This window comes from Pleurodeles waltl, chromosome 6, assembly GCF_031143425.1.
Source record: "Pleurodeles waltl isolate 20211129_DDA chromosome 6, aPleWal1.hap1.20221129, whole genome shotgun sequence".
In the NCBI taxonomy this organism is placed as follows: domain Eukaryota; kingdom Metazoa; phylum Chordata; class Amphibia; order Caudata; family Salamandridae; genus Pleurodeles; species Pleurodeles waltl.
The window spans coordinates 1,071,746,983-1,071,766,495 of record NC_090445.1 but is presented as its reverse complement, the minus strand read 5'-3'; the positions used below and the strand labels follow the sequence as shown (position 1 = coordinate 1,071,766,495).

At 43.4% G+C, this 19,513-nt stretch overlaps 1 protein-coding gene across 5 annotated transcripts in view; it reads right to left on the bottom strand.

Annotated features, from left to right (window-relative positions):
- Positions 1 to 214: 214 nt before the first annotated feature.
- The window catches only part of RAP1GAP (RAP1 GTPase activating protein), a 431,870-nt gene continuing 412,571 nt past the window's right edge, over positions 215 to 19,513 (bottom strand). Inside the window, exons 17-25 of one of the 5 annotated variants that reach the window (XM_069240088.1) lie at positions 16,880 to 17,008; positions 16,287 to 16,364; positions 13,490 to 13,599; positions 12,677 to 12,787; positions 10,095 to 10,215; positions 8,839 to 8,941; positions 3,954 to 4,057; positions 2,780 to 2,829; positions 215 to 834 (exon numbers count right to left, since the gene is read on the bottom strand). In XM_069240088.1, coding sequence (XP_069096189.1) covers positions 2,821 to 2,829; positions 3,954 to 4,057; positions 8,839 to 8,941; positions 10,095 to 10,215; positions 12,677 to 12,787; positions 13,490 to 13,599; positions 16,287 to 16,364; positions 16,880 to 17,008 — 765 coding nt within the window. In that variant the 3' untranslated portion in view covers positions 215 to 834; positions 2,780 to 2,820. The remainder of the gene's footprint in view (positions 835 to 2,779; positions 2,830 to 3,953; positions 4,058 to 8,838; positions 8,942 to 10,094; positions 10,216 to 12,676; positions 12,788 to 13,489; positions 13,600 to 16,286; positions 16,365 to 16,879; positions 17,009 to 19,513) is intronic. The other 4 variants (XM_069240086.1, XM_069240089.1, XM_069240085.1 and 1 more) reach the window with 4 other exon arrangements.

Below are 19,513 nucleotides of genomic sequence, written 5' to 3'. Positions count from 1 at the left end.
AGCCTAAAAGACGCTAAATGGCTTCTGAAGACAAGGAGTTGTAGAGTGCGATGATCATTCATATCACTCCTGGCATCTACTGCACCTCATTGTCATGTGAATTGATGCAGATTAACAGCTTGATCTGAACGTCCTGAAGGTCAGCAGTCCTGCTTTCTGCTCCCACTCTCTTTGCAACTGCACATGGGGTAGAGACAAACTTTCTTTTCTTTTTGAAACCATGGGGAGCTCCCAGGGACTCTGCACTATAGTGATGGCTCATGGCTGCGGTTAGTACCCAAGTCATATGCAGAGGTGGATCAGCTTGTGCCACATTCCATTGAAATGAGCATTTTGGAAGCCATAACTCACACACTGCAAGAGTGGAAACTGTCCACAAGCATCCCTAAGGTAGGAGACGCTTAGTGTGAAGGATGGGGGCATAGTGTGCGCTCTTCATCCTCTCTAGGGTTCCCCTTCTGCTTGGAGCTTTCCATAAGACAGAATGTAAGGTCTTGTCTGTGCGGGAGTCCTTTATATCCTGGGCAATCCAGGTCAGGTCTTGTTAGTGAAGTATGTAGTCTTTCTCCAGGCAGACCGTGACCTCTGGTGCAACTCAGTTTTGTCTGGAGGCTATAGTTACATTACCTTCTCACCAGAAACACCGGTTAACAGATCATGCTGGCATGGTATGGTGCAGTATGGAGGTGAGGGTGCAGAGATCTATCTGAAAAGCTGGCGTTCTTAAAGGTGAGGCCTCAGGATGTTGGGTTTAAGGAGTGGGTTCTCATCCTCTGCCGTGATGAAGGCGGGTGTCCGGCGGAGGTCCTTCAGCTTGTGCCGCTTCTGGAAACCCTGCATGAGGGAGAAAAAGCCAGAAGTCAAGGGTTGAACTGAATAGGTTTAATGCTGTATTTTCCCTCAAAGTAGAACCGTCCCAGTGACCTGAGCCCAAGAACGATGTGTACTGATACATCTAAAGTGCCGCCAAAGGGACTCCTGAGAGTCTTCAAAATGGGGGTATTTCTTGATATGTGCAGCACAATGCAAGTAAACCTTGAACCTGTGGAAAAAAGTGATGGCCATGTCAGCTCCGGCACTGCTGTCTGTTCAGTGATGAACAGCCTCTACATTTTCTGTTCCCAAAATTATTGATTTCCTCACCTACTACATATCAACACAGCCGAACCCTGCCTCTGGCTTTGTTGTTACCTTAGATACTAAGGCCCAGATTTAAGAGGGCCTAGCGCCATCCTAATTACCCATTGGCATTATTTTTTTTAACTCTAATGTGGCGTTAGATGGCCAAAAACGCCGACCATATTTACAAAGTGGCACAATGCTTGCATTGCGCCACTTTGTAACCCCTTGTGCCACATTATGCCTGCGCCAGGCCTAAAGTATGTAAGGGGGCTGTTCCCCCATTGGGGGGGGGGGCAAATAAATGGCGCAAATAAATCTAACAGATTTCTTTGCGTCATTTTTATTGCATTTTTAACGCCTGCTCAGAGCAGGCATTAAAAGGAGGCTCCCATTGTTTTTAATGGGCCTCTGTTTGCTTTGCAGAATTAGCTTCAACATTTTTGACACTAAACCTACAAAGTGCCGAACTATCATCAAAGATTATGATGCTAGTTCCCAAACTACCGCCATGGTGCGCCGTGTATTAAATACGGCACACACATGGCGGCATTAGCGGGGAGCTAAGGGGCACAAGAAATGTGGCACTGTACTAAGTGCAGCGCCACTTTTCATAAATCTGCCCCTAAATGGTAGTGACTTGAGTTTTCTCTGCAGCCCAAAGAGGCTCATAGATTCTTGCCTCATTATTTGCTTTGCACAACAACTGGCATCGTCCTCAAAGAACCCAAAGTTTCACAGAAGATACATGGGGATTCTAGTTTCCCCTCTATCAATCCTCCATGCTCCTAGACTTAATTAGTAGGGGGACCCACACCATAAAAAATCCATCATAATTTCGTGTGTCACAGTCTCCTTGACGGGAAGGAGTCTGGATATACTTGCACCCAAGCTTAACCTGTCTAGTGACTCAAGCAGCTGCTCCTCACTGATTAAAACACTAAGGCCCATATTTATACTTTTTTAGTGCCGCATTTGCGCCGCTTTTTGACGCAAAATCGGCGCAAACGTACAAAATACAATTGTGTTTTCTAAGTTTGCACCGTTTTTGCGTCAAAAAGCAGCCCAAACGCAGCACTAAAAAGGTTTAAATATGGGCTCAAGTCTGAAATACGTTATGCACTGTTTGCTGAGAGGATGCAGCCTAGCAATTCACACCGGACTCTTTAAGTGGTGATTGGTTCAATACCGATTTGCATCTGGATAAATCTCTTCTATAACAGTTCAGGTGATCTAAAAATAATTGAATGGAACGATGGACAGATAAATCCCCGGGGGCTAAGAAGCGTTGGATCAAGGATTTTCCACCATCGTTTTTTTGCTTGTCCCACACCAGTACACACTATTCTTACATGCCCAGGCATCATTTTGTCTTCTAAATCTCTTTAGTAATTACCCTCCATTAATCCAACCCACACAACTCACACCAAATCAGTGTCTAAAATAAAGTTAAATGTGGAAAGAAAATATCATTACATTCCCGAAAGCCCATCCAAAAACAGGGAAATGCCACAGATATTAATCACTTCTTTGAATTGTGAAATTCTTCAGGCTTTCTCTGATAGCTCCTTTGCATCCCTCCCCCCAACCACCTCCATCCAAGGGAAGACTGGAGAAAGTAGACAAAATATAGGAAATAAATGTGAGAGAAGGATCTAACCTGCTGGGAATGGACATCCACGGAGAGGCGGGTGGGGAGGGCTAGCAGCTCTGCACAAACAGACACACAGAAAGTATACCATTAAAACAAAGGGACAAACATTGGGGGTTCTGTTGGGGAAGTTAAGTGTTAAAAAAGGGATTCAACTGGAGACTTAACAGCACAAGAAGACCCTTCTTATCCATAATCCATCTAAGACTTATTCTTGTATATTTGTTTGCCTTCTTCTGTCCCCGCCATTGTCCAAGCTGCATTGTCGGAGGACAACTGTGTACAGCCCGTTAAAGGCACAGTGCTGATATCTGCTGTTAGCCACATGTCAGAAGTATGAATCCTAACAAGGGTAACTCAGCCGTTCATCCTCAAGATATTGATGACCTGAATATGATTATATTGGAAATAAGCATCACTTGCTATCTATAAAGGCTGGAAACAATAAAAGGTTTCATTAAGAATTTAGAAGAATCAAGTTATTGTCCTTACAGACCTACCCTGTTTTTTTTCCAGTAATTATAATGGTGGAGTACCTCTTCGTCTCATATTTCTTGCACATGCACACTTCCACCTTGCCTTTCCTAATAAGTTATGTTATGCAGTACTCTAACTTTTGTTTAGGAGGATACGGTGACCATGCTTCCTCAAGAGGGCTCAGTGACTTTTATGTTACATGCACTACCCTGCGAGGCAAATATATGTGGTTATCAGAGCACACAATACCTTGTGGCCCATAGGACGCTGCAGTGTGCACCAAGTGTGTACTCTCCTCTTAGTACAACTTTAAACACTACCAATGTCGGGTCTTGTGATCTTCATGTTAGCTTTGGTTCCACCATCAGTGGATCCATCATGCATGATATAAAGACTCTGGTGTTTTATTATTTAGTGCACGCTTGCATAAAGGAGCTGGCTTTCAGCTGGTACAAATCATATTCCCAAAGATTGTTGCAACATTTAGCTTTAGCCCACTGAAAACCACTAGTTCATGATTTATTAAATTTCCATGCTCAGTAAGCAATATGGAATTCTTTAAACTGCATCAGCCACTTGATCTGCTGCCTGTTGGTCTCATCCTACACTGACCAAAGCAGGGTGCACAACAGACCAGCCCTTGCCCACTTAACACCCACTTTGCTTTGCTCTCTCAACCGTCAGGATGCAAGCCCCCAGTTCTCACCGGATGGGACGTGTGAAGATCAGACTCCTCCAACTGGATTTTGATTGCTGGGCATGAAGGCTCTAAAGGGGTTCTGCTCTCCAGCTGCGTAGACCGAAAAGGACCTGTTCATGAGAGGGCGAAAGAAGCTGAAGTGCAGCTGCAGGCTTACATAAAACAGGATGGAAAGCAATTAAGCTTGGGAAAGAGACAAGAAGAATGGTAAGCGAGAAGAAGATAGGAAGATTCGAGAAGAGAATTAGGGGAGATGCTGCAAAAGGGTTTCCTATGAATGTGCACAAAGAAAGTAAGGAAAATTAGAGTGAAACATAGATTGAGGTCAATAGAGAAATATCAGTATGGAGACTGATAATGAAAGAGACAGAAAGGAAAGGGAGAAAATAATATGAGTGAAGGATAGATGAATGTTGTAGAACGAAAGGTTACAAGGCAGAAAAAGTACAAGCATAAAGTCAGCACAATGGTGGCTTTTGGGACACTGAATGGCTGTCAGAGACCTAATGAGACTTAATGAAAGATATTTACTACAATTGTGTTTAGTGTATGCATTTTGTACATAACCCCAAGGTACACTGTGTGATGATGTTGCTTGTTTACCCAGCCCTTAAATTTTCGTTGTTTTATTTAAACTAGGGGCAGCTCTTCATCCACTAATAAAATGTATTTTGAAAACTGTTTTTTGTCATCGTCTTGTAGCCTGGCGTGCTCTCACGGAATATAAAATTATCTGCTCAGACATTCCAGAACAGTGCATCGGAGGATGAAGCGTAATGAAGGCGTTACGTTTTTCATTGGGTCTTGCCAAAAAGCTGTTTCTTGCTTGGACATCTTTATACATTGCCTCCTGTTTATCGTGATTTCGTCTAGCACTGGCAAGGAGAAGAAAGCCAAGAATCAGAGTGAAGTGAACAGTCTTGGTGTTTCAAATTAACAATGGATGAGTGCCACACATCCAACCTTTGCCGTGCTTCTTGTGTGTGCATCTTTTTGGTGTTCAATCCTGATTCTCAGACAGCTGTCCCCACCATCTGTTAAAATGTTCTTGTCTTGGCCAACAGCAATTGTGCTCCCTGGAATCAACGTTCTATGATGGCTGCCATCTTGCCTCCCTTCATAATTCTATTCAACAGGCAGCGTGTGACGTTTACACGTGGGCATTTGGTGGCCACTTTAGGAATTCCCTGACACTGTCTACCTGAATTTGGGCATTTCACGCTCTACATTTATTCTGTACAGGAAGCACAGTTTTTCTTCAAACAGTTGCAACACTTCTAACATAAAGAGAACTGAGGTACAATATTATAGTTACTTTTGTCCTTCTCAGGTTTTGTGTTTATAACATATTATGACGTAGTCATACACAATAAAACTTGTCTATGACTTTGAATCAGCACAGTCTCCAATACACTACGGTTCTATAATTTCAGGCCACTAGTCTTCTGCGAGATTTTTTGCAGTCAACTGGGGAACCTCCTGTAGCTTGGTTGGAATGGTTCAGAACATTTCATGCTTTTCTGGGTCCAATGGTGGACTTGATTTTAAACCACAGAGGAAAAATGGTTGTTGTTCATAATTTTGCCACTAAAGCAGTACCTTTGCTCTTTTTGAAGAAAAATAAATTGTGTCTGTGGTGTCAGGGGAAGGAGTTAGCCTTTAAAGAAAATACTCTTCTTTAAAAGTTTTGCTCAGCCCTTATGTGTCAGGAGAATCTTTGTTGATTACTGGGGATGCCAGTAGTACTGTTTAAGGGGCAGTTTTGCCCCAAGGGAAGGGTTTGTCTGAGCTTATTATTGCGTACGCCTGCAATACTGCCAGACCACAGGAGCTGTGATACTCGGTCATCAAACATTATGGGTCTCATTACAACATTGGCGGGCGGCAACCGCCGCCTGCCAAGTTGTAACCGATGTGCGGCCGCAAATCCCGCGGTGTCCATTATGACATCCCTGCTGGGACGGCGGGCGGAAACAGAGTTTCCGCCCGCCGGCCCAGCGGGGATGTTGGCTGCAACATGAGAGCCGGCTCCTAATGGAGCCGGCGGTGTTGTGGCTGTACGACGGGTGCAGTTGCACCCGTCGCACTTTTTACTGTCTGCTGTGCAGACATCGAAAAGCTGTGTGGGGCTGTGCCGGGGGGCCCCTGCACTGCCCTTGCCTTTGGGCATGCCTTTGGCATGGGCAGTGCAGGGGCCCTCAGGGGCTCTGCAACTCCCCTTTCTGCCAGCCTTTCCATAGCATTCCTACCACCATGGAAAGGCTGGCGGGAAGGGGACTCGTAATCCCCTGGGCAGCGCTGCAAGCAGCGCTGCCTGGCGGATTACAACCGCGGGGACCAACGCGGTCGTAATCCGCAAGTTTGCACCACCAGCCTGTTAGCGGTGCAACCTCCAAAACAGCCCTGGCCGTCTTTGACCGCCAGGGTTGTAATGAGGGCCAAAATGCCTTCATGTACATGGGCAGTTGAAAATTCTATGGCTTATGTGTGGGGGAAAATTTCCTCTTCTGCACTGACCATAAACCTTTGGTACCTTTTTAAGTAGCGTTAACATACATGTTACTAAAGCCACTGCTAGAATGATCAGGTTTAGTGACAAATTGCTGGAATGTCATTTTGTGTGGAATATTTGCCTGATGGTAAGAATAAGAAGGCGGATTGCCTTTCTCGTCTTCCTTGCTCTTCTGCTGATGATGATGAGAATGTGATGGGTGAACAACAAGATGTGGACTGTTTTGTGGCGAGTATTGTCTGGAATGGGGAAAAGTCTGTCATTAAAAGTGAATTGAGCAGTGCTGTTGCTCAGGATGCTACATTGACAAGAGTCATGGAGCACACGACAAGCAAGTGACCTAAAGACTGAAGGCTTTGTGTAGGGCTACAGCCTTTCAGCATGGTTCACACTGACCTGTCTGTTGAAGAATGATTGTTGTTTAGAGCAGATAATTTAATTTGTCCTGGTGTTATTAAAGATAAACTATTGAATATTAATAATGGTGGTAACCTAGGTATGACCCTCAATAATAACAAACTTAAGAAGATGTTTTGGTGGCTGGGAATGGACAAATATATGTAGAGGTTAGGGTATGTGTGACCTGTGCATGCAATGATAAGGATCTACAGTGTGGGACATAGTGAGCTTGGATTTCAAATGTTGTTATTATTCTCATAGATCACCTATTCAAGTGGTTAAGTGTGAAATTTGTGCACGAGACTAACACTAAAACAGTGGTTATTTTTCTCACGGATATGTTCACCAGAAAAGGTTTTCTTTCCATGTGAATTTCAGGCAATGGTATTCAATTTCTCTCATAGGAAATACAAGAGTTTTTGTGTGATGTGGGTGTTGAGCACAAGAGATAAAGGGCCTGGTTTAGAACTTGGTGGATGGAATACTTCATCACAGGTGTGACGGATATCCCGTCCTCTGTATTATGATCTACATAGAATATAATGGGATTGTAATACAGCAGACGGGATATTCATCATGTTTGCGACAAAGTATTCCCCCCCTGCCAAGTTCTAAATCAGGCCCATATTCTTTATCGCCCACAGAGTAATGGACAGGTTGAGAAAGCTAATGGACTTTGGAGTGAGTGTTTCAGAGGAGAGTTGATTGAAGGTGTAGATGTTGGAGGTGCTATTTGTGCAATGTTGTTGTTGTACCTCAGCACTACTTTTAGTGATACAAATATTTGACCATTTGTAGCTTTAACAACAGAATTTCGCAAGCGTTTCTTAGACCAGCTTGGTTATGTAAGGTGATTAAGACTGAAGTTTCCAAGATGCGTCCTCACAACATTAATGATATTCACTCCAGGATTCATCTCAGTCAAGAGAAGAGCATGAGATAGTACAAAATCATCAAAAGAACCAAGGTATTTCTCTGGATGAGTGAGGTTGCCAGATTCAAAAGTAACAAAAGGGAGAGTGAGTTTTGGCTTACCATACCAGATGGAAGACGTTATTGAAAATGTAGTGCTGCGGCAACGACAAAGGTGGAATGGTGCACATGTGGTGAAAGTGTCTAAGAGTTCTTGAATTGTTGTGCCATTTTCTAAGAGTCATCAAGTTAATAACTGTTCACATGAAAAGCATATTTGCAAACTTCCAGGGAGGTATAAAGACTTTTTTGTTGTTGGTTAAGTTCTCTTTCTGGAAAATGAGAGTGCAAACATCCAAGACGATACAAAGTTTTTGTTGTATGTTTTATTGTAATGCAAATGGCCTACCTGTCTTTAAATATGTATATTGTTTTTTTGTAGTTTCTATTTGCTGTCAAGTTGGAAGCAAGAAGGTGTGTTATATCTTGTGCCTTCACCTCATGCCTTAGTTCACTTTTGTGGAATGTCGAGTTCTCTGCTTCGACATTCCAGGACACTGCATGAGAGGACGGAGTGTCGTGATGGAGGTTAGTTCTCCTTCTGCTTCTTGTTGGACAGCTACCTGGTGCTTTGGACTGAATTAAACTACTTCTTTCCTCATACTGTGCCTCCTGTTCATCGTTACTTCACCTTAGCAGAAACTAAAGCAAATGTACTGTTTTTTACATTAAACTGCCACACAGCAACATATCAACGTCCCTATTGTGTCTGGAGTACTCATATATTTTGTTGTACTCGGCAACAATTGCATGTCAGGCTATTTCAGTCAGAAATATTTTCTGAACTCTTTTGGGGAGTTACTGATAACTTCAGACTAAGAGTGACCCTGTTTACCACTACAATTGTTACTCTGAACATAAAACACGTTATAAGGACACAGCTGGAAAAGAAACTCAGTATATCGTTCTGAATCAACTAGGTCTCTCCATTCTGCACAAAAACTACCTTTGCATGTGATCAGCCTTCCTGTCAGTAAAGATCAGTGCTCCTTGGTCGCAGTGACGTACCTGGAGAGCTCCCCTTGCTGGCGGTGCTCATACTGTCTTCCAGCCAAGTGCTGTAGGTGAATGAATCCCGCTTGTTGGAGGTCCCCGAAGAGGAAAAGCCTTCCTGCAAACAGGAGAAATTGAGTTTCTGTAAAACAGCAGAGGCATGATGAAGATTATGGGCAGTTTGCACACTTACTTGAGGCAGAGGGAAAATAACGTGCCGGAGCCCTATGTAAAGCACCACACTGAATGGATGCTACCCTGGCTCTCTTACAGGTTTCAGAGTATGAGGCAGCCTAGACCGCTATGTTGACAGCTGAGCTATCAACCCTTCAGCCAACAGACAAATTCATAAGGAAATCAGGGGGACTGAAGACAGAATGGTTAACAACTAATTACTAATTACTAATCTGATACATGTCTGTGTTTACCTCATCCCTACAGTCCTTCCTGGGGCACCTACCAGTGGGGAGATTTCAAGATTACACATTGGTAAGGAAATTATTTCAACATACTTCTAAGCCAGGGTGGACCCTATGGATTTCAACGCTTTATTAGGATTGGTCAACCACAAGTCACTACCAGGTCGAACACAAAAAATGTGTGAACAAGGTCACTTCACAGCTTTTTTATACTGTTTAAGTAAGTAACTGAGAGGCCCAATAGAGTGCAGCATTTCAGTTGTAAATGATCTGGAGAAGTACTTTACTTTAATTCCTTGGTGTGGGCAGACGCCTGATTAAAAATCACCGCTGACAAACTTCACTTAAAACAGAAGGTAAAGTGCAACCTGCAACAGGCTCCCAAACATAAGGTGCAACATTGTTTAATGTGACTTTTAAACGTAAGAAATGGGTTTTCAGTGCTTGGCTGTGATAGCATCATATTGGTTATCTCTGTTTTTGGGGGATGATGAATATTGGACATTGCAGCCAGTTGAGATTTTTGATTTGTAAGTTGTCCCTAAATAGAGTTAATTTTTCTGACTAGTGTAGTTCTTGCATGATTATTGTGCTCTTCAACATCTGCCCAGTTTGGAATTGCCTAAGATTCTCAAAGGTGCTCTTAGTGAAGTCGGATACTTGCTTGACAGCATTTCTGTCCTTCCTTTTTATTGCCCATCCTGATGCCAGTGGTGACTCCACTGATTTTTTGTACTCCCCTCACCCCATCAATAGCCCTCAAAACTACTGCATATCCCCCCGAGAGCCCATTCTGTATAGAACTGAGATCCTTCCTTTCCATGGTAAGCCTGAAACAGAGTCTGTCTTTACCATTCCCGGGTCTTCATCATCCATGGCAGTGTTCTCTTCCACAACGCTGGCAAAGCTGCTGGCACTGGAAGAGGAGCGGGAGAAATCTGGCCGGGCTTCGTGCCGTGCCACCGACTCGACTCTAGACAAGAAGAAAAGAGAACCACTCAATAGCCAACCCAACTTTGTGTGTCAATGAATTCTAAGGGATGCTGCAAGAAAGACGCGGAAACCAGTACTCTTTAATGGCAAATACATCTTTGAAATACACTTTGAAGAGGGTAGTTCTACCTCACAAAACTTTTACTGTAATGTGTGTCCTTTATTACTAAGTGTTGTGCTGCCACACACAAGACAGCATAAAGCCTACCGATGAAAGGGAAAGAAAGTGCGGTGGCGACATCTAGCGGCAAAATAAATAATGGGACCAGTGGAAGTCCAAACAGTCGAACTGCATTGCCTCGAAATGGTCAAAGCCAACAAAGGACTTGTTAACAGCGTTATGTTGGCATTGTGCACTATTTTATAACTCTGATTTAAAATATCCGCAAAACACCCTCTAACACCTTCCTTCGGTATTGTATGTTGTATTCACTGTAGCACCACAAGCGCCTCAATTTTTTGCTGTCACTTCTTTCTCAGTCACGAGTAAGTTACACCTTGATGCGTCGCTCAAGTGCGTGTGTAACACGTCAGGGATGTTTTTTCCTTTAGAAACATTAGCTTAGATAATGTTTTACTACGTAAGAAGCTGCATGAGTTTACATGTAAAAGTATTTATACAATGGTATGGGTTAGCGTGATTGGTGCTTTACATATCCAGACCAATACTTCAAGACTGCCGGATTTAAAAAATCTTCATACGGAAAAAAGGATATTGTGAGTAAATGGGTGGAATTCACTCCACAATCCAAGCTTTCAGAGTGTGTGTGGCAGTCGGTGGGAACCTTACTAGTTTGATGGGAGGAACAATGGAACAAAGGGCCAGATGTATCAAAGGGTTTTACCCATTCTATGTCTATGGGAAAATGTGTTGGTACATATGGCCCAAAATCTGAAAAGGAGAGGTCTCTATTCCCAGCAAAATAGTGAAAGATCTTCGTCTGCCCGAGTATTCTATGTTTGCATGAGCTCAGAAGAGGCTAATATAAAGAACCAGTATCTTATTTAATGACCTCAGAACCTGTATATGCCCTGTGGTCAACCCGACCATACTCATTTATTCAAAGATGGTAACATTTTTAATACCAAATCTCACATACCAACCAGCCTCCCTGGCCCCCACATAGAGCCAGTACCTCTGCACCATCTAACAGAAAATGAAAACCTAAGCATCTCATGGTCTCTTGCCCTTGAGCCACTAGAGTAAAAGAAGTCATGATCATGCGTCATGCCTCCTTTCACACTCGCTGAACACACTATAATGTGAGAACACGTCTTTAACAGGGCAAGAACATAGGACAGTCACACAGAGCCAACAAGACATCCCATGATGAAGTCTAAGGATCTGCGCTCACAACCTTCAAAGGATTCTAACTTCTTCCAGGAGGAAACCACAAATTCTCCCTCCATCTCAGACCCAGTTCCTGCTAACTTCTCCTACTTCCTTCTCTCCTCCTCTCTCTCCTTGACTCTTCATCCCCCACTTTGCCTCTTGTATTCTCACGTTCCTGTTCTGCCAATACAGATATCTAAAGTTGGTGAGCCAGGCCGCCCCATTTCTGCATCTTTATTGTGAGGTGCAAGCCTTTTGGGGAACTTCATTCCATCATAATGGCCTCTCTCACTCCACGCCCCATTTCTTTTGCCTATCCTGGTCCTTCCATTGCACTTTTCAGTCAGTATGAAGGATCACATGGGGAGTGGGAGGAAGATGGATGCAAATGAGAGTAGACAGAGGCGAGGAGTAGGTCCTTGTTTTAGCATGTACCAGAGTGTTTTCATTAATCTAAGGAGAGGCACGTTTTGTCCTCGGAGATACTTCTTATCAAAGCAGCTTGAGAGGTGACTCATTATTGCCTACTGGAACGTATAACAACACAACTGCCCCAGTAGATGATAACATAACCTACCCTAAAACAATAACACTATTCTGCCATAATACGAAACACCATTGACTACTGTAACACATGCCTGCGTGATGGTCCGCACACACTACACCGTCATGCAAACCATCACCTACCATAATCTACATCATTACCGTAATCTGTTTACCATACTCTTTTACGACATAGTTATGCCAAATATGTATCACCATAAAGTATTATAATGGCATAATTAATTCTAAAGCATGTCACTGTCTACAATAACACCATAATATATAACTCGCAACACCATAATCTGCTCTAGAACCATGACCTGGCCTACCGTGTAATACCATCATCTATCTGAATTCATATGCACAACACCACAGAATACCCTTACAGGTAACACCAGAATCAACATTACAACCCCAGTCTGCTTTAACACGTAAAACCATGCTATGTCCTAACACCTTAATCTATTTTCACTGCAACAGATTACTGTGATGCATAACACTGTAACGTGCCCTCTTTTGCCATGAGAATTTGCCCACATGGGACCCACCTGTGAATCGAACTCACCTGTCCTTTGTCGTGGGAAGTTCAGGTGAGCTCTGATTGGATGAATTCTCTGACTTTGGCTCATGCGAGACACGTCCGATGTCAGGGGTCTTCTGGCCGGTGGGGCTTTCTCTGTGGTATTGTAAATAAACAAGCAATTGACAGTTGCAGTCAATGTAACAACGCATGACTATTTTTTTAAGGGAAACCCAACAGCTAATGATCTCTGGCACTTCTGACAGCCAATGCAACCTACTCCTAAATGTGCCCGCAGATAACCTATAGTAATATTTAACTATTTCCCTGGCAATGATCAGATCCCTCCCTTTCACCTTTATTTTCCACGTCTCGTCTGTTGTCTTCCTGTCAACAGAACATTCAGCACATCTTGATGTAAGCCCACACAACACTCATCCAGCAGAATTTCCTCTCAGTCTTTCCTTCTTTTATAGAAACAGCCAATGCAATGGTTAATCTTCCAGCCTTGTTCTTCTTCATTTTAAATGTTTTTCAAAGCGTTTATTTATATGACAGCCAAAACCCAAGCACTTATTATGAATGGGGCCTGTAGAGTTGTAAAATAGGGCAAGTAGACTGGTAATATGACTGGTCTTCGTTATGTGCTTTTGCTGGTTTCGCAGTGAAAGCCTAGTTTCTACTTCTGCCTCTATTTTAGGAGAAAATCCATCAATGTATTTCTCTAATAGGGCATTCTGTATGTTCTACATTGCCACGGGCAATTCACATAAATGCTAATATTAACAATACATTGTACGTGTTTCTACTGTGTGTGGTCTTCCACCTCCACCTCTCCCTCATCGCTCAGACTCTCACCTCTTCTCCTGCACCTCCTGGATATTCTCGATGCCGATAGCACTGCTCCGCCGGGAGCTGAACGGGCCCGACTTCTTCCTAGTTGGACTCTTCCCGGGAACGATCAGCGACTGGGAAAGATGAAATTCCTTTAACAGGATTTAGAAAAGTCACAAGAGCAGGCATAGACATGGGTTAAGGGGAAAACTGGAGTTTTCAAAGAGGCTTTGGGGGTTTTGCAAGGTCATTCGGGTACAGGAAGACAGGTGAAAGTTTGGGATAGGCCCTCAAGGCACATAAGAAAACCCAGTATGTTGGGCCATCTCCAGTTTTTCATATAGATGGGTCTGCCTTAAACACCAAGAGGTGGGTGCCGAAAAAAAGTGATTCATTTTTGGTGCCTACATTGTGCTCTTCAACATTTGCCCAGTGGTGTGAATAGTTAGAAGAGGTATACGCTCATTACTGTAATCAACACTGAAACCTTAGTCAGCATTTCGCATTTGGGTGCATTTCTAGTGTAGATTTAGGCCCAGATTTACAAAGACTTTGCTTCGGGTTTATGATACTTTTTTAAACAGAAATCCAGTGTAAGTCTACTGGTGGGATTTACAATCCAATGCAAATCATGGTTTGTGTTGGACTGTAACCCAAAGTATTACAAAGCACCTGCTTTACTTTGCGTCGAGTGGGCATTCAATGGATGGTGCATCGGCATTCCCATGTAGCTATCACTCTGAGTCAGGTATAACTAACAGAAATGTTTTTGTTTCTCCTTGTTCTTCCTCTGTGCATGTGTTCTGCATTCTACAGCACACATACATTGAGTAGAACACCTTAAAGCATAGTTTATGTACAGGAATGGAATCCTTCCACAAAAATATGCTGATCAAAAGGCAGACACCCTTGCACTATGGTGCAAAGGGAGCCTGGGCTGGTGCACGATGGCCAAAAGTGTGCCAGCGCAGAGTTAGAAATGTGCCACTTCTTAGTAGATATGGCGCAGGTCTTCTCTCTCTCATTCATGCAAAGCAGGGCAGCCACTTTACTTTCTGCACTGAATTGCATCAATTCCTTGTAAATCTGGCCCTTTGTGCTTGTGATTGTTGCTAGATCGACAGCAATGAGCTAGTCATCACCTACTGCAGCATAAGCTTCTTGACTGTCCTATGGGGCTCATCAGATCTACTCTGGAGGGTCTCATACTCCAGAAAATACTTCAAATCATGGAAACTTGTCTGGTCAAGGTTTCTACCAAGCTTTGAGTACATTCACACCCTGAAGCTTCAACAGAACCTAGTGATCAACACGCTGAACTCCCTTGCTCTCACTTGAACAGACCTCTATCCGTTACACAACCTCCTTTAACAACCCCTCAACAGCAGGCTGCATTGGAACACAACCCCAAATAAAATGCACATGCACTTTAACAAATCAACCACATCTTCCAATAAATGTCAGTACTAACCATACGCTTCTCCAGCGGATATACAAAACTCCCTAAACTACAAATTGCAGCTGCTGCTATCTGCAGAGCAGAGCAGGTACCAACAAACACACAATTGCTGGTCCAATGGCTTGCATATCCCCCCACAAAAAAACTGCTGAGTGACGAAGCTGCATATAATTGTACAGTCATCATGACTATATTGAAGAAACATGACATCACATCCTTAAAATATGCCACAAATCCATCTTGTTGGCAAAGAATGACAACTTCACCTCCAAAATCCCAATGCTACTCATACTACTCAAATAGCTATTCAAAATCAAACCACTGTCCATAAACAGAATTGGGACCCTTTGGTCCTTTCCCACTGTAAAAGAATAACATTTCTGCAGTGAACATTCAACACCCTCCATACGAAGAAATAACAACAGTCAGTTAAACCTTTAATACAACTGCAAAGCCCTCCTTCATCCCCAATAAAACCCCAGCATGGAAACACAAACCTAAGCGATAGCTGTCAACACAAAACCTTCAGATGTGCCAAATCTTTAAACAGATTGTGGATATCACGCCCCCCCACAATATTCATTTAATGGCCTAGTTCTTCATAGAGACGGTCATTCTTGGCACTCTCAAACAAGTCAACATCATACCTTGAGACATAAACTCTACTCTTTAAACCATCTATCGTCATCAGCTATGGGTGTGTCATCAGTGTCTTATTCCATTCATAAATTGAGATGGCAAAGATGTGAAAATCTAGATTTTGTTTCACAAAGATTTGTAAATGGGCTGTAGGGGGCAAGGATGTGAACAGGGAGGTCATCTGGAATTGGGGCCTTGGATACAAAAAAGGCACAAATGTGAAAGGGACTGTGGAGGGGGGCATTGGTGTGAAAATACCGAACATGAACGGGGAAATAAGAATTGTAGAGGGCATGTGTGTGTATATAATTATTGTGGGTGGTATTCAAGGAAAGAATTGCTTGTATTAGCCTAATTAATTCTCAAATATTAGGCATATTGCTGGTAAATGGTGTTCGGAGCATAAGCGTGAAAAGTGATTATGGTATGATGGTATACACTGTTTTGAATAGTAATTTTGTGGTTTCAATGGTGATAATAATGTGTAGGATTTAGCTTGTAGGGAAGGATTCTTGAGTAGTAAGGGATGTTCCGGGAACTGACACATTGGTATTGTACACACACTCTTGATTTAGTAATCCTAAGCATTTTTGACTCTCCCACCACCATTGATGGAAACCTTCCAATATTTTGCAATACATGAGGAGCAAACAATGTCATGCAAAGCTGTATGGGAGTGAACAAAAAAAGGGGAGTTAGAGAGAGACAAAGAAAGATATCAACCTCTTCTATCGTTCCTATCCCTATGGCGCTGCCACGACGTCCATGCCGGTTTGGTGGCTTCCCTGGCACAAGCAATGACTGCCAAGCAATGCGAAGAAGCGGCAGAGAGAGTGAGCAAGACAGTCAGATAGCCAGGGACCAAAAACAGAAAGGAAGGGTAGGGGGAAAAAAAAGAAGAGACAGGTCATGCACAGTTTGCAGCAGTTACTGATGAACTGTTAGCGGCGTTACAGACAGACAGCTATTTTTTGCAGTCACGGTTAGTGGTTAAAAAGGCTTATATGTTGTGAGGGGCTGGAGTTGTAGACACATACCTACACTAATAAGCCAAATGATTTTAGGGGAGATGTACCATATTTTATGTGAAAAAGTGTTGGGGGTTATAGGATCAGAAAGATATATTTTACAGATGATAATTGGGTGGAAGGAGGATGCCAATCACCCGCATCATGATGAAGAGGTCCTACCTACAACCCATTGTGAGAAAATGTGCACTATGTCCCTCTAGCCTCATTTCTAAAGGTTGGCTTTCAGCGTGTCCTCCAGTGTCCATGAATGACCCTATAAACCCAGACAAAATCAGTGATACTCACTATGCCGGGGGTCTTCGGAGCCTCTGGGTTGTTGTGACTGAAGCTCCCACTCTGGCTGGTGGATACCATGTTCTTTTTGTTGCTGAGACCCATGGCGTCCATTGACTGGCTGCGGCTGCGAATCACACGCTGCAAGTGAGAAGAAGCAGGGGTCTCATTATTGAAACACAGGGCTTCAGACTCCGAACAACATCGGTTTTCTGGGGATGGAATCAAAAAAGAGAAGAGCTATGGCCAATGCAAAGCCAAAGGAATGCTGGAGAGCTCTTAGTCTATCTCTCAACTTTATAGTAACAATGGTCTTTGACAATGGGCACCTCATCTGACTCTACTGCTTCACTTCCACTCATATGACAGAGAGATGCTCACACGGGACATGTTTTGTTCTGCATGGAATATACAACATGCCCGTCCCACCACCGCAGGTGTAACAGAGAATCAAGGAATCCAGAGCTTGAAGGATCTAGCCTTGGACAGGGGGGTCCCTCTCTGGATGATTACCTGTCTTTTGATCAACCTGCATTTTCAGTCTGTCCAACTGTCATTCAATATCCATCCATACTGCCAGTAGCTCCAATGAGTAAGCTGATGCACAACAACACAGCAGGGGAGGGCTGTAAGACCCAAACCGCCGCACCTTCAGAGAACTCCACAAGGCTAATCTGTGACACAAATCTGGCTCACTCAGGATAAACTGGAGTATTTGTACCCACACCATGAAACATCATTGCAGAGAACCCCCCATCCCCAATTATATCACTTACAAATACCTGCACCAAGGGAAAGGTTAACATTTCCTCTTCCATACTGCTTCCTTACAAACCCTCACAGAGACCCTCTGGAGATCTCATAATTGACGACATGAGTCTGCCCATATGAGTAAAGTATGCCAAGTGGCTAACTAAATGGCAAACACTTTACTATACAAACCCACTAAGGTTTTTAGGAGACCCACATGCTCTTAAAAATGGAGACCTGGAAAACAAGATGGAACCCTCCCCCCCATTCACTGTGAAAGACTCAACAGATGACCCCTAAAACCATCTCAACCTCACTCAGGTATGCATGGTAGGTCACAATTCTACCCATCCTCCTTTGGAACGCAGACACAGTGAGATAACAACATACAATACACCACTCACTATAATTTGCACTGTCTGCCCGATTGCAACCCTAACTCCATGGTACAACCTACAAGGGCAGACACATAGGCCTACAAAGAAAAGCACTAAGGGACCAAGTAATTGAATTACTTTTGCTGCATAATAATCTTGTAAGATAACACAACAATTAATTAGGTATCAGAGCAATGCAAAATATTTTTCATGAGTGAGCCAATTAGCTCCTTAACCACATCTGACCTATGAAGGATAGGAACCTTCCTGACTGACTCTTTGTAGCACAGCTCTACGCCAGGGCATGCCCCTTCCTGGATACTGGTGAGCTGTTTTTTTAGCAGCTGCTATTGCCTGGAGTAACTGGTCCCCTCAACCACCTACCCGCTGCCTTCCTGTTGTTTTGGCAGCTGGGAGGTATGCTGGACAGGGGGTAGAAAGCCAAGTTTATATTATATTCTGCCTTGGTCCTGCTTTCCCCACTATGTGTTCTGGCTGACTCAGAAGAAGAAGTGGCAGGACTTGGTCAAGGGAGGAATGGGAGATGGAGGGACCATAGGAAACAGCTCAAGTAGAGCATTCAAGATATTGGTCAGATAAGCTTCACACACTTTTTTTGTGGCATGTTTCATCGAGACATTATATCGCGTAAGCATCCTGACCAAGATATTAATCCCGCCAGGTGTACCAGTGAATAAAGGAAATCTTTGGGTTTACACCTAGGCTGTTTAACTGACAACTGGACCCCATCACTGACCAGAAAAAAACATCTGATCTCCCTCTTCAGTGAGGTTGAGACCACACTGTTGGTATTATCCTAACACAGTGGGTCAGACTTGCCGATGATAAAGCATGCCACAAAAGAGTGGATGACGTCTATCTGACCAACATCTTTAATGCTCTACTTTGACTAGTATCCAGTATGGTAGCCTTGGTTTTCTTGGAGTGTACAGGAATATCCTTCTCTGCCACACTAGTTGTGTGTTGTGATTTATGAATAGAGTGTGTGGCAGATTTTTGCTCTAGCTCTGCTTAGGTAATAAATAACCATAGAAAACAGATCATTCAGGATGGCAGACATCAGGAACTGAGACCAGTTCACCTTCTGAATATACCATAGACAACACAAATCTTGCTGTCAAGAACAGGACAGTGAAACTTGGGGCCAGATTTATCAACATTTGCCTCAGTGCAGCAAGACAACTTACTGCACTGATCAAATGGAGAGCGCAGGAATTTGCCATAATTACTAACATATGGCACATTCCTGCTCTCTCTCTGCACTAGTACACTTGTGACTGCCAAGCACCAACACAGGCACCGTGCCATGGTGCAACAGTGCCTCCGTTACATGCACAATTGTTTTTGTGAAGGAAACCTTCCTGCACAAAAAACAACCGCTGGGGCATTCTCCTCTTTCTATGTGTGATGCAGAATGCAACAAATGTAGAAAAAGGAAATAACACAGAGAAATAAACATTTTTCTCCTTGTTACGCCTTACCTGGGAAGAAGTAGCAA